Here is a 14320-nt window from a genome sequence, read left to right as displayed (position 1 = left end):
AATACATATGGTTTATTATTATTTTTCAATAATAAAAGGACTTGATGAGAGTAAAAGGGGGATTGTGTTTTATTTCATTACTTGAAACTTTTATTGTTTTCAAACTTTTATTTTTTGCACTTTTTTTTACACTTTTCTTCAAGTCCCACTAGGGGACTTGAAGGTCCAACGGTCAGATTTTTTTTTTTCTAATACATTGCACTACCTATGTAGTGCAATGTATTAGATCTGTCAGTCATTCACTGACAGCAAGCCGATTAGGCTTCGCCTCCCGGCGGGGCCTAAATCGGCTTCCGTAATGGCAGAGCAGGAGACCATTGTGTCTCCTGTTGCCATAACAGCAGTCGCCAGTCCCGATTGCCTGTCAGGGCTGGCGATCTGCTAGTAACCGCTACGGTGCAGCAATCGCTTTCGATTGCTGCATCGAAGGGGTTAATGGCAGGGATCGGAGCTAGCTCCGGTTCCTGCCGTTACAGGTGGATGTCAGCTGTACAGTACAGCTGACATCCACCGCTGATGACGCCGGATCAGCTCCTGACCCGGCGCCATCTTGCCGGCAGCTACGGAAGCCGATCAGGCTCCGCCGCCGGGCGGATCTTGACCGGCTTCGTTGCTAGGCAGACCGGGAGGCCAGTATTAGGCCTCCGGTTGCCATTGCAGCCACCGGAAGCCCGGCAATTTCATTGCTGGGGCTCCGATGAGCTGCAAACACCTTAAGTGCAGCGATCGCGTTTGAGCGCTGCACTTAAGTGGTTAATGGCGGGGATCGAAGCTAATTTCGGTCCCCTCCGCCGTTACAGTCGGATGTCAGCTGTAAGATCCAGCTGAGATCCGGTGATGATGGCACCGACTCAGTTTCTGAGCCGGTGCCAAACATTTGACGTACATGTACGGCATTTTGCGGGAAGTCAATGCTTTCCATGACGTACATGTACGGCAAATGTCGGGAAGGGGTTAAGCTCGCCATACACATTAGATAAGTGCCCCATCGCCTACATAATCTGATTCGTGCTGTAATGTAGATAACAGCAGTGGTTTTTATTTTGAAAAACTATCATTTTTGGGCAAGTTATGAGCAATTTTAGATTTATGCTAATTAGTTTCTTAATGACCAACTTGGCGTGTTTTTACTTTTGACCAACTGGGTGTTGTACAGAGGAGTGTATGAGGCAGACCAATCAGTGACCAATCAGTGTCATACACTTCTCATTGTTCCAGCGATTGTGCAGTGAAAGAAGCTGGGCTGGAACAATGAGAAGTGTATGACACTGATTGGTCACTGATTGATCAGCCTCATACCTCCTCTTTACAACGCCCACTTGGTCAAAAGTAAAAACACGCCCAGTTGGTCATTAAGAAACTAATTAGCATAAATCTAAAATTGCTCATACCTTGCTCAAAAATGATCGTTTTTAAAAATAAAAACCACTGCTGTTGTAATCTGGTGACAGAACAAGGGTAAATTCAGATGCATCAGAAGTCTGAGCTAAGATCTGCATATCACACGATTATTTTTGCTACAGATTTGCTGGTTTGCAAAAGGGTGAAATCCATGATACAGAGGGGATGCTGCAGATTTGATAATCTTCCGCATGACCTAAAATTTGCGCTGATGTTTTTTTCCCGCAGTGTGAGAGGTAGTCTATGTGAATGCCATGCTGCCCTCATTGCGTTGGGCAATACAAGTCTCCAATATACCCTGAACTGCTCATTGTGTGCATGTCATGAAGACTGGAAACACAATCCACAGTATGGGCAAATTATTTATTTTTGCTTCGTTTGTACGATTAAACAATTTACTAGCTGACTAAGTGATCGTAACTGTAATCTAAATAAACTCTAAAAGGTGACCATAAACCTATAGCTGTTAGGCCCCATGCCCACTTCAGTTTTTTCCTTCAGGGTGCTAGCCGTTTTTCTGACGGCCAGAACACTGACCCATTCATTTCAACGGGGCCATGCACACTTCAGGTTTTTTTTTTTTGACGGTCCCGTTGCTCCGTTCCCATCCAAAGTAGAGCATGTCCTACTTTGGTCTGGGATTCCGTGACCGTGAGACCCATGCAAGTCAACGGGGCCGTCAAAAAAACTGAAGGCACACGGAAGGCATCCGTGTGTGACGGAGCCGTTGCCTAGCAACGGCCGGGCGGGCAGAAAAACAGAACACAAATATTACACTAATCGGCAGCCACTTGTCTCTATCAATCACTGATAGAGAAAAGAGACGGCTGATTAAAAATCAAATAAAAATCAGTTCATACTTACCCGGTCGTTGTCTTGGTGACGAGTCCCTCTTCTTCCTCCAGTCCGACCTTCCAGAATGCCGCGGCAGCCTGTGATTGGCTGCAGAGGCCGCGGCAGCCTGTGATTGGCTGCAGAGGCCGCGGCAGCCTGTGATTGGCTGCAGAGGCCGCGGCAGCCTGTGATTGGCTGCAGAGGCGGTCATGTGGGATGAAGCGTCATCCCTGGAGGCCGGCCTTCTGACGTCACCCTGACGTGCATGACCGCCACTATAGCCTGTGATTGGCTGCAGCGGCGGCATGGTTAAAACGTCATCGCTAGAGGCCGGACAGGAGGAAAGTAAGTATGAATTTTTTTTTTATTGCATTAATTTTATTTTCCGAGCGCCGATGCATCGAAACATCAACACGGAGTGCACACAGCCGCTAAAACGGACACACGGATCAGTCAAAAACTGCCGTGAAAACCGTGTCGGAAGTGTGCACGAAGCCTTAGCCGAACGTTTGGCTAACAGTTATCCCCCAGCCCCCTATACACTCATTGGGAAGAGGAGAATAAGCCACTGCCAGACACGTTTTATCTAATGTGTATAGGCACCTTAATGCTTAAAGGGGTTATCTAGGATTTTTTAATTAAAAGGAGTTGTCCACTACCGGACAACCGATGACCTATCCACTGAATAGGTCATCAGTACATGATCTGTGGGGGTCCAACACCCGGACCCCGCACCGATCAGCTGCCTCCGAGCACCGGACGATATTGCCGGAAGCAGATGGCTCCAGTCATGGAACAGCGGCCGAGCTGCAGTCCGGCAGCACGGTCGCTATTCCATGAACGGAGCCATCTGCTTCTGGCTCCGTATATTGCATAATAGGCCACATCGTCTGGTGCCCGCAGGGCACCGGAGCAGCTGATCGGTGTCTGGTTCAGGTGTCGGGCCCACACCGATGATTTACTGATGCATCAGTTGACCAGTAGTGCACAACTCCTTTAATGGTCTATCCCTAAATACATTTCAATTTGGTTTATACTTGCACAGTACATTGGTAGCAGCTGTGTAAGATATTGCAGCACTGTCCCATTCACGCTGAAAGACCTTGCAAAGTCGCTAGAAAAGTAACGTCGCGTGCAAGTACGAACAAAAATGACATCTATGTAAACAATGAAGGTATGAGCACCATGGCTCCTTTAAACAGCAGATCGGCGGGGGTGCCGAGAGTCGGACCTCTACCGATCTAATATTGAAGGCCTATCCTATGGATAGGCCATTAATGCTAAATTCCTGGATAACCCCTTTAATCCTGAAAGGGTGGATTTGTGCGTGCGTATGTATGTATGTATGTATGTATGTATGTATGTATGTATGTATGTATGCATGTATGTATGTATGTATGTATGCATGTATGTATGTATGTATTGAGCTTGTTCATACACTTTCTTTATGCACATATGGTTAGTCTGTTCAATGCAAAAATGGACACTGAGAAATTAACTCTTAACTATCAGGCAGTGTTCACACGTCATATGCGGCTATTTGCGGCAACCTTGCAAAAATCACAGCAATAAAAAAACAAAAAACAACGCAAATTGACCATGACATGTGATCACAACCTGAGGGTGCGCTCAGACTAATCTTTTTCCCACAGGCATACATTGTAGTTTACAATAGTTAAAATCACGCTGTGGGAATAGAATACAAGTACGACACGTGAGCCAACAAGCTTCTAATCAAGGGGGGAATAAGCAATACAAAAAGCAACTTCCCAATTTACAGGCTAGAGTTCAGAATACACATGCGTTGGATGATGATTCAATGGTCGGCAAACACATCGCATTATAAAAGGTGAGTCACTCGGCCCACTTCCCATTATCACACCCAATGTCTTGTGACAACTCACTCCTTATATTATACTACAACTGGAAAAGCAAAAAACAGAAGTGCAATGGATAGCTTGAGTAGGGGTTCAGTTTCCTACAATGTAACTAATCCCTAGAAATAAATGATAAAAGTAAACAGAACAACTGGTATTTGTCCCCGCAAACACAGAGCCTACTGTTTTTTGCAGCAAGTGCATTAGTAGTAAAGGTGTAAAAATCATATAATGGACATCGTTTTTTTGAGGTGCAGGTTCATTTTACATAAAACACACGCCGGGATTCACGCGTCGCAATCAAAATGTGGGGGTTTTTTGCCACAATTCTGAAAAAAAACAAAGAAAAACGGTGCTATTTGCTGTAAAAATGTGCATTTCAACATTCAACATTTGAACCTATTGGTTAGCCCCTTCCATGGATTGTATGTAGGCACTGCACTATAGTGCTGGCTAGGTAACAATTAGGTAATAAAAAAAGTCAAGCTCTGGCAGGGAAAGCCACAGGAGCAGTAGACACCTGCTGACTACACAATATAACTGCCCCATATAAAATGAGAAAAATCTACAACAACATAAACAGGACCAATAGGAATATATATATATATATATATATATATATATATATACATACATACACACACACACACACACACACACATTTATATAAATGTAAAACAGACAAAAGAAGACAGAGGGGGAGAACGTCTTACACATAAGGCACAACACAAGATAAGGAATGACAAGAATGACAAGGCTTGTAACATAACAGGCCCAGCTTCAGTGAAAATACTTTGCAATCCTCCAGAAACCTTTGAAGCGATTAGCATCCGCATGAAGCAGCAACCGCTCAGCTCCGAGGTTCATTAGTCCAACATTCAGACACCAATTAAAGAGGACACCAAAACAGATCACTTTAAATGATAGAATCTATTACATGTATCAACAGCACTAATGAGACTAATCGGACTCAAAGAACAGACCCCCCCCCCCCCCCCCCCACGGACAGCGAATGCACCTCATTGATTGGCCAAGGAGGGGTATATACAGACTGGCTCACAAATGGAGCGGGTGAGGGTGATCTAGCGTTAAATGGTTTTCATACACAGACAAAACTCGGCATAGCTTGCCGATTTCAGCTGATGATCTAGTGTGTATAGGGGCCTTCCGACTCTCCCTTGACAGCAGGATCTGGCATGTTTGATTTTAATATGGCTGATCCTGTGTTCCCACAGAGATAAGCCGCTGCAAGAGGTGTCTGGCGGCCGCTAAAGGTCCTTTTACATTGGCCAACTTGGGCCGTGAAAACGAGCGACAAGACAGCTCGTTGATTGGCACTCGTTTGCTCCTTCCACAAGGAGCGATGATCAGTTATGTATGGGGACGAGCAATCGTTATGACGATTAGTCCTAATACATTTCCATCTGCTGCATAAACTATACAACCAGCTAATGAACGAGCCTTTGCTAGTCCGTCGGCAGATAGTTGCCCTGTTTACACAGAGCAATGAACGGGAACAAGCGTTCATGTGCCAGATCATTGGCCTGTGTAAAAGGCCTTTATTCTCCTCTTCCAAATGAAATTTAAAAAATGAGTGTCCATGTGTATGGGGGAGTCAGGAGAAAGAACTGCCAGACAACAATTATTTCATGTACACGGCCAACTTAACTTACCAGATTCCCTAATGCACAACTCAAAAAAATAAAGCATTCAATTGGTCTTTTGCTCCCCCTCATCAGTTGCTTATTAAACCCATCTTTATTTTTGTTATAGCGAGGTCCCATTGTAATTTTAGCAACGCCCTGACCCCTGTGTTAGGCCTCATGCACAGGACGACATTAGTGGTTTTTTGTTACTTTCCACAAATACAAATTCGTAGTACATCCGTATTTACAGATCTTTTTTTTTTTTGAGAGAGGCTACAAATGTTACCAACACGTCCCAACTACTTGAAAAGGTCACGATCACTCAGGCACTATTTTCTTGGGGAAACCCCTGCGTTCGCATAGCAACGCTTCTGCAATTACGGATGGCTGCACAATTTTGCACGCGCCCATAGACTTTTATTGGCAAGGCTGTGCCGCAAATGGAGACAGGAATTGGACATGTTCTATATTTTGCGGATCATTTCTACAGGTCGGACACACCTGTGAATATACGGAAAGGTGTCCATGGCCTATAGAAATGAATGGGTCCACAGATTACCCGTAATTACAGATACAAGCTACATTCGTGTGCATGGTGCCTTACTACTGAGCCAAACCTAGATTGCCATATAGTTTTATGTTGATCTAAGTTCAGTATAACCACCTTATAGACTTGTGAAACCAGCCTTATTAGCACATGACCTGTTCACTACACGATAGACGGCACACGGGTTGTACAGGGGCTTGTCACGCTGATCTCCACACTGCAACATTACTATGAAGTTTCCTTCTCGGCTTTGGAAACGCATTGCATAGTTTAGATTCCAATAGGTTGTACTGCAAAGCAAGAAAACTGCACGTCCTCCAGTACCTGCCTCTCCACATGTAGGCAAGACCTGACTCACACGAGCGTATTTTACATCCGTGTTACGGACGTTAAAAACAACGGCTGTCACATGTAAAAAAAAAAAAATGTTAAAAAATCTATCGTTTTTTTGCAGATGTAAAAACCGCATCACTTACGGTTGATAAATGCGCGTAAAAAACGCAGACGCGCACCCCTCACGGGTGCCACACGGAACTGCGACGCAAGAAACATGCTGCGTTTACGCGTGCAATACAGACACGTTTGTGTGAATCTAGCATTACAGAGGAACCGCAGCACATACTAAATTCAGATCATTGTTTTCCTCCTGATAAGAACGACTTTATGTAAAGTCCGCACTTCTGCATATTGTTGCTTAGTGGAAGGAATAATAAATCCGGCTCAAAAATAGATGGAGAACTACAGCAGTCCGACTGAAGACACATTGATGCTTCAAGAAAGTAGCGTTTTATTCAGACATGTAGTGCACGGATCAGATCATATTCAACTTTTTATCCAATTGCACAGCTTTCCCAAGAAAATCTGCTCTGTATTGTCCAGATTAGGAATTCCTGACAGTGTACAGCGATCTGTATTGCTGGTTAGTGAATAAAAATGAATGGAACTCAGCTGCAATACCACATACAACCTGTGGACAGGTGTCACTGTTTATGGAAGAAAGCAGCCATGTTTTTCTAACCCTACAAACCCCCCCCCCCCCATATTTAATAACAGGCCTAAAGCCTGAGGCTGCACTACTGAGGGACTGACGACATTTCCTATTCTCACTTCTGTCCTCACATATGCTGTATACACATAATGGACAGTCTGACATTATATAAAACAGGTTCCATGTCATGAATACTTTATGCGGATTTACATGGTCAAATATACCAAATCTACAACACAACGTCTGACAGAAATCTGAAGGGGATATTTTAATCTGACACTTCAAAATATGACATCACTATATAGAAGACACTAGAAAAAGTAGATTTTCACAAAATAGACTTTTTTTTATTCTAGTAGATCTTTAAAATAAAAAAAATCTACAAAATGCAATGGTTCCCTCACATCTCTCCTTGTTAATTCATTTTAAATCCTCTGGGGTATCAAGTGAAAAAACACAGGGTAGGGGACCTTGTGACAGTTCGCCTTTAAAGGCTTAATAGGTTTTTTTTTGTTTTTTTTAATCTAGCCCCCTTATTCCTGGAGAATAGGAGGGCTTTGTAATTAATTGTATATTGTAAGTTTGCGACACAGCCGCAGCGGGGACACACAGGTACATTGCACATAGAGAAGGTGGGGGGCACACAAGGACCTGAGCACCGCTGCAATGTTTACATGCAGAAGCACTCAAATCAGCGAGTGAGAGAGGGAGTTTTTTTTTTTTTTGTTTTTTTTTAAAACAAATTGCAAATCCCTCTTATTCGTCATGAAGAGGGCTAGACAAAAAAAATCCCTAAAAAAAAACCTTTTACAGGAGTTCTCCAGAAATACACATATATGGCCCCATTGTAAGAATAGGTCATTAATTTGTAGTTGAAAGGGAGGTTGGAACAGAAGACTAAGGCCACATGCACACGGCTGTGCCCGTAATCCCAGCCCGAGATTACAGGCACAGCCGGCTGCGGACAGCATTTTGGGCCCGCATTTTGGGCACATACAAAAGTGGAAGAAAAAGAATGGACATGTGAAAAGCAAAACAACGGACCTGTTCCATAATCTGTGGTACACTTCTACAACCCGGATACCTTTCCCGCAAATATACAATTACGGATCCATGTTAACATGGCAAATGTAAAACGGCGGTAAAATACGGAGCTGTTTACAAGGGAAAACAGCCTCTGATTTTCAGCTGTTTTTTATGCATCAAGCGTTATTTGATGCGTTTTTCACTGCCGTTTTTGGAGCTGTTTTTCTACTGACCCAATGAAAAACTGCTCCAAAAACAGCTCAAGAAGTGACATGCACAGGCCGTGTAAAAAAACCAATGCCTCGGAACAGAACACCGTTTTTCCCATTGAAATCAATGGGAAGATGTTTGGAGGCGTTTAGCCTCCGTATTTTTAGCCGTTTACGGCCTGAAAAACGTCTGAAAATAAGCCGTGTTTACATACACTTATACTGCAACTTGCTACAGATTATCAGTGCAGAATCCACACTAAAAATCTGCATCGTGCACATTCACCCTAAGGCCCTGTTTACACCATTGCTTTTTGCCATGGTTTTTGCCGCGAGCAAAAAAAAAACAAAAAAAACCCGCTCGGGGGAAAAAGAAGCGACATGCCCTATGTGGAGGCGTTTTCCGCCTCAAAACTCAATTGAGATCAATGGGAGACGCGTTTTTTTGCCACAATTTTGTAGAGAGAGCTAAAAAAAAAAAAAAGTCTAAAAGAAAACAGGGTGAAAAAATGTGTAAAAAAAATCACGTCAAAAAACGCATGTGGTGCAAAACCACTTAAAAAAAAAACAAAAAAAAAAAAAAAAAAAAAGCTGATTTTTCCAGGCAGAATACTCTGCCTGCAAAGAACTTTGTGTGAACAGGGCCTAAGGCCTAGTTCACACTGACATTTTTTGGCAGATTTTGATGCAGAAACTGCATCGGAATCAGCGCCAAACAATATGACCCAAATCTCCCTCCAATGATTTCATGCCCTACCTGGAAGTGGTTTCCAAAAATTGGGGAAAAAAACGCTGACAATTATAAATCTGCCTCAAAAATCCTGAAGGAACTTTGAGAAAGATTTTTTCTATGTGTGAACTAGGCCTAAAGAAGCCACGGCACAGAGGCTTGGGCGCTGGAATAATTCATATTTTCAGTTTAATGTGCTGTTTTGTGTACAGATGTACAAATGGATCAAAAAAAAAAAAAGAGAAGAGACTGATTAAACGTCTAATTATACTTCTTTAGGGGCCATCCCTCTTTTGGCCTTAAAGAGGCTCGGTCACCAGATTATAAGTGCCCTGTCTCCTACATAATCTGATTGGCGCAGTAATGTAGATAACAGCAGTGGTTTTTATTTTGAAAAACTATCATTTCTGAGCAAGTGATGAGCTAGTTTAGATTTATGCTAGTGACTCTCAATGGACAACTGGGCGTGTTTTTACTTTTTACCAACTGGGTGTTGTACAGAGGAGTGTATGAGGCTGACCAATCAGTGACCGATCAGTGACTAATCAGTGTCCTGCACTTCTCATTGTTCCAGCCCAGCATGATCCACAGCACAGTGTGATTGTGCAGTGAAAGAAGTAAACACGCCCAGTTGTCCATTAGAAAGGCTCATTTGCATAAATATAAAATTGCTCATAACTTAGCCAAAATTATCGTTTAAAAAAAAACAACAAAACACACGTTACCGTTATCTACATTGCAGCGCCGATCACATGCAATAGGAGATAGGGATTTGATAATCTGGTGACAGAGCCTCTTTAAAGAGGCTCTGTCCCCACATTATAAGTGCCCTATCTCCTATATAAGAAGATCGGCGCTATAATGTAGGTGACAGTAATGCTTTTTATTTAGAAAAACGATCTATGTTAAATCACTTTATGAGCGATTTTTAGCTTTATGCTAATGAGTTTCTTCATGCCCAACTGGGCGGGTTTTACTTTTTGACTAAGTGGGCGTTGTACAGGAGTGTATGACATTGACCAATCAGTGACCAATCGGCATCATGCACTCCTCTCCATTCATTTACACTGCACTAGCGATATAGTTATATCACTATGTGCAGCTACATACACAAACACTAACATTACTGCAGTGTCCTGATAATGAATATACATTACCTCCAGCCTGGACGTCATGTGTATTCAGAATCCTGACACTTCTGAATCTTTTCTGTGAGATTCCAGCAAGGCAAGCGTAATCTCGTTTGAAATGACAGGTTACATCGTAATCTCGCGAGATTACACTTGCCTTGCTGGAATCTCACAGAAAAGAATAGGGCCAAAGAATAAATTTGCCTCTCCCGATTAGGCTGGGTTCACACAGTGCAAATTTTGCAAGCCAAAACCAGAATTGGATCCAGGAGAGCAGACCTATAAAGTCTTCCGTTATATATTTCTTCGGTTTAGGTTCCATTACTGGTTTTAGCTTGAAAAATACTGGCAAAATCTGCACTGTGGGAACAAGGCCGACATACTGCAAACACAAGTAGAATCAGACTATAGTTCGTCAACACTGATTAAAAGCATCTCTGCCAGAAAGGAGGGGTCCACAGTGAGGGCAGCCACCCCAAAGCACAATAAAGAACAAAACTCCTATCTGATCTTATATCATAGATCGCTTACAGCCATAAAGTGGAACAATTCTGAGAATAGAAGCCAATCAGGAAGTCGCTGTATATGAATTGTGACGCTTCCATGTATGACGGATGGTTTCCATTTCAATCTGGTTTTTCATTGACTACAACAGGCACTTTTAGACTTTGTTGTTGGGCTATTTTTGCAAAAAGTAACAGGAAGTGCAGCCATATTGGTGGTTATCGTCTCCGATGGTAACACGGTAATTCTGTCAGCAAGTTCAATCAATAACAGAGATGTTTTACCATCAGTTTCTGAGAATACAATTCAGGTGACAACCAATAGGACTGCACTTCGGACTGAGCTGAGTTTCAGTACCAGGCGCAGCGCCACTCGATCTGGAAAAAAATTGCTAGACCGGTGATGGTTTGTTCTGCTGGACAGTGGGGGGTCCGGAGGATTGAAATCCCAGTGATCACACATTAAGGCCTCATTCACACGAACGTGTCCGTTTTGCACGCGTAAATAACGCAGCGTTTCCCCTAAATTGCAGTTCCGTGTGACATCCGTGTCTGCGTTTTTTACGTCAACAAAAAAAACGAAGGTGGTGTTTTCCTTTTTCTCATCATTTCTTTAGCAACGGTTGCGTGCATCACGCACAGCACACGGATGTGCGTCCATGTGCTGTCCGTGATTTTCACCCACCCATTGACTTCAATGGGTGCGTGATGCGCAAAATACGCACAAGTATAGGACATGCAGCGGACACGCTGCGTGAAAAAACACAATGTCTGAATGGCCGCATTGAATTGCATAAGTTCGTGTGACGTCCGTTGTTTTACCACGCGTAACACGGACGTGAAATACGCTCGTGTGAATAAGGCCTAAGGACGCATTTTTTACGCACGCAAAACGAACATATTTGTGTGAATAAGGCCTTAGAGCTAAATGAGCCACAGCCCTTTAATTTCAGGGGTCATATCATAGACCCTCAACTCATTTTAAATACTTATTGCTTAAAGCAAAAAAGAAAACAATGCACTAAAAACGTACACAAAAATCCAACTTCAGACATGCCGATAGTATCAACTGAGACTCCACAAATTTACGGAATGAAGGGGTAGTGAAATACGCCAATAGAGATCCCGTCAACTGGTCAAACATGCATGGTAATTCAATAGAGTCTGGGGATAAGCGGCTATCCAGTACATATGGCACTGCTTATCTGTATAGGAAGTAGGGCTTGATAGGTAAACTTAAACCTATCGGTCCTGTGACACTTGCCGGTGGGTCTGGTACCGCCTCTTGGGCCTCAGACATTAGATTGCTGCAGATCCTGTCACAAACAGAGAGATCCGCCAACAAAGATTGTATACAAAATGTCAGCTAAACGTTTCTTCTCCCACAAACACGCGAATTCCCCAAAAGGATCAACCCAAAATGTCAAATCTTTGATTCCTTCAACAGAGATATATATATATATATATATATATACACACACACACACACACACACACACACACACACAGTACAGTAATGACAGTATTTATACGCATATCACACACCGATGAGATGTAAAGAGCTGCTGCAGCTGTGAGGAGCCCGGGTCCCTTACCTGCACCTGTTTCCGGAAGTGGAGCCGTCTGTACTCGCCCCAGAGTCAAAAGGACCAAAAGTCCGAGGCCCAGAAGGGTTCTACCCGTAGGTAGCATTGCTCTCCTAGGCCCAGCTATAGCGGGCACACTCAGTAGGTTACACACGGCGTCCTTCTACCCGAGAGACGAAGGGAGGGGGTCTCAGCTGTGACCCGGAGCCTGACACAGACACACACCGAGACGTCTCCTCACTGCCGCCCGCCGCTGTCACCAAGCGTCCTCCAGAGCCTCCTCTCGGGCCTAGTTATGAACGGAATCCCCGGAGCTCTCATAGTTTACCAGGCCGCGGAACACAGATACCGCCGCAGTTTCCTAGGCAGCTTCACCACACAGCGGCCGCCATGTTCCCTGACATCGCCGCGGCCAAAGGCGGGAGCAAAAACTCCTCTTCCGATTGGCAAATCCAGCGTCCAACCGAAACGCAGATTCTGGAAAGTCCTGGCCAATCGAATGCAAGAGGCGGGGCTGGTCTGTCAAGGTGAGTGCGGTGACGTCATTGGGAGAGAAGACGCCAGTATGGCAGAGAGAGGAGGGTTCTTACCGGGATATAAATATCTTTTATATTAATTATGGTGTTTTCTATCTGCTGTTAAAACGGAAACGTTTTATTGCACAACTGAATAAGCTGTACCTGGTTTTACCTTCTGTATTTCCCGTAGAAATGTATTTTTATTTCATATGTTATATAGCTGCCATATGTGTTTATATGTTGAACGCATAGTCTATTCTAACACCCTGTTCACACTGTGTTTATGCCAAAAAGCGCTTGTTTATATACATTTTGTTAATATAAAACAAAACAAAAGTATGGCGCAAATATGGCCAAAAACATTACATCACAATCTACATCCAACTGTAGATGTTGGGACCCGTGAGAATTAATGGGGTTTTCCCACAACCATTATCTCCAGGCTTATCTTGCCGTTCCTGGGAGCCCCATATGAGTGGAGCGGTAGTGCGCCTACTCGACCACTGCTCCATTCATGTCTATGGGGCTGCTGAAGATAGCGCTCGGCAGCCCCATAGAGGGTGGTCCCAGGAATGGCAAGTTTAAGCCCCGGCATCGGTAGGATTCCCAGCAGTCGGATCCCCACCAATCAGATATTTATCACCTATCCTGTGGTTGGGAGATAAATAATGATTATGGGAAAACCCCTTTAAGGATCGGACATTTCATAATGTGGGATCCTTAGTTGCTGCAAGAGATAAACCGCTACTAGAGGGGTATGGCAGTGGCTGCTAACATTCTCCTCATTGTCGGAAGAGATAGCCATACATTTGGTCAACATCTGTTTCATATATGTGGCCAGCTTTGTGGCCTGGTCCTGCAGCCATATTGTCACCCAGCTGTCCCCTACTTTTTGGTTACCTACCAGATGTATGTTAGAAAGAAGAAGATGACAGATGGAAGGGAGTATGACTACAAGATCCGACTGCACGGTTTATTTGTAGTCTGTTACCATGGGGACACATGAGCTGGTCCAACAGCCCTCAAATGGTAGAGAGCAGGGGAAAGAAGGATTGGGCATGTTTGATTTAACATAGCATTTGATTAGACATTTCAGAATAGTTTCTCCACTGTTCAGATGTAGATTGACTTTGTAAATTTTTCTGATTATTTTCTTGACATCTGATTATGCTTCAGTTTCAGACTATGGAAAGATGACATCCTCCCTCAGAACTTTCTAAGCAGAATTTATGATTCCTTCAATAATGGCAAGGTGTCCAGAGCCTGAAATGGCAAACCATCCCCACACAAGGACACTACCACCACATATTCATGTTCTTATATTT

General features: G+C 43.6%; 1 protein-coding gene across 1 annotated transcript in view; it reads right to left on the bottom strand.

The window, feature by feature from the left end:
- Positions 1–12906, bottom strand: part of LMTK2 (lemur tyrosine kinase 2) — an 88861-nt gene extending 75955 nt beyond the window's left edge. Inside the window, exon 1 of the mRNA XM_075830260.1 lies at positions 12487–12906. Coding sequence (XP_075686375.1) covers positions 12487–12583 — 97 coding nt within the window. The 5' untranslated portion in view covers positions 12584–12906. The remainder of the gene's footprint in view (positions 1–12486) is intronic.
- Positions 12907–14320: the final 1414 nt, after the last annotated feature.

This window comes from Rhinoderma darwinii, chromosome 6 (assembly GCF_050947455.1).
Source record: "Rhinoderma darwinii isolate aRhiDar2 chromosome 6, aRhiDar2.hap1, whole genome shotgun sequence".
NCBI lineage: Eukaryota > Metazoa > Chordata > Amphibia > Anura > Rhinodermatidae > Rhinoderma > Rhinoderma darwinii.
This window is presented reverse-complemented; position numbering and strand designations above follow the sequence as displayed.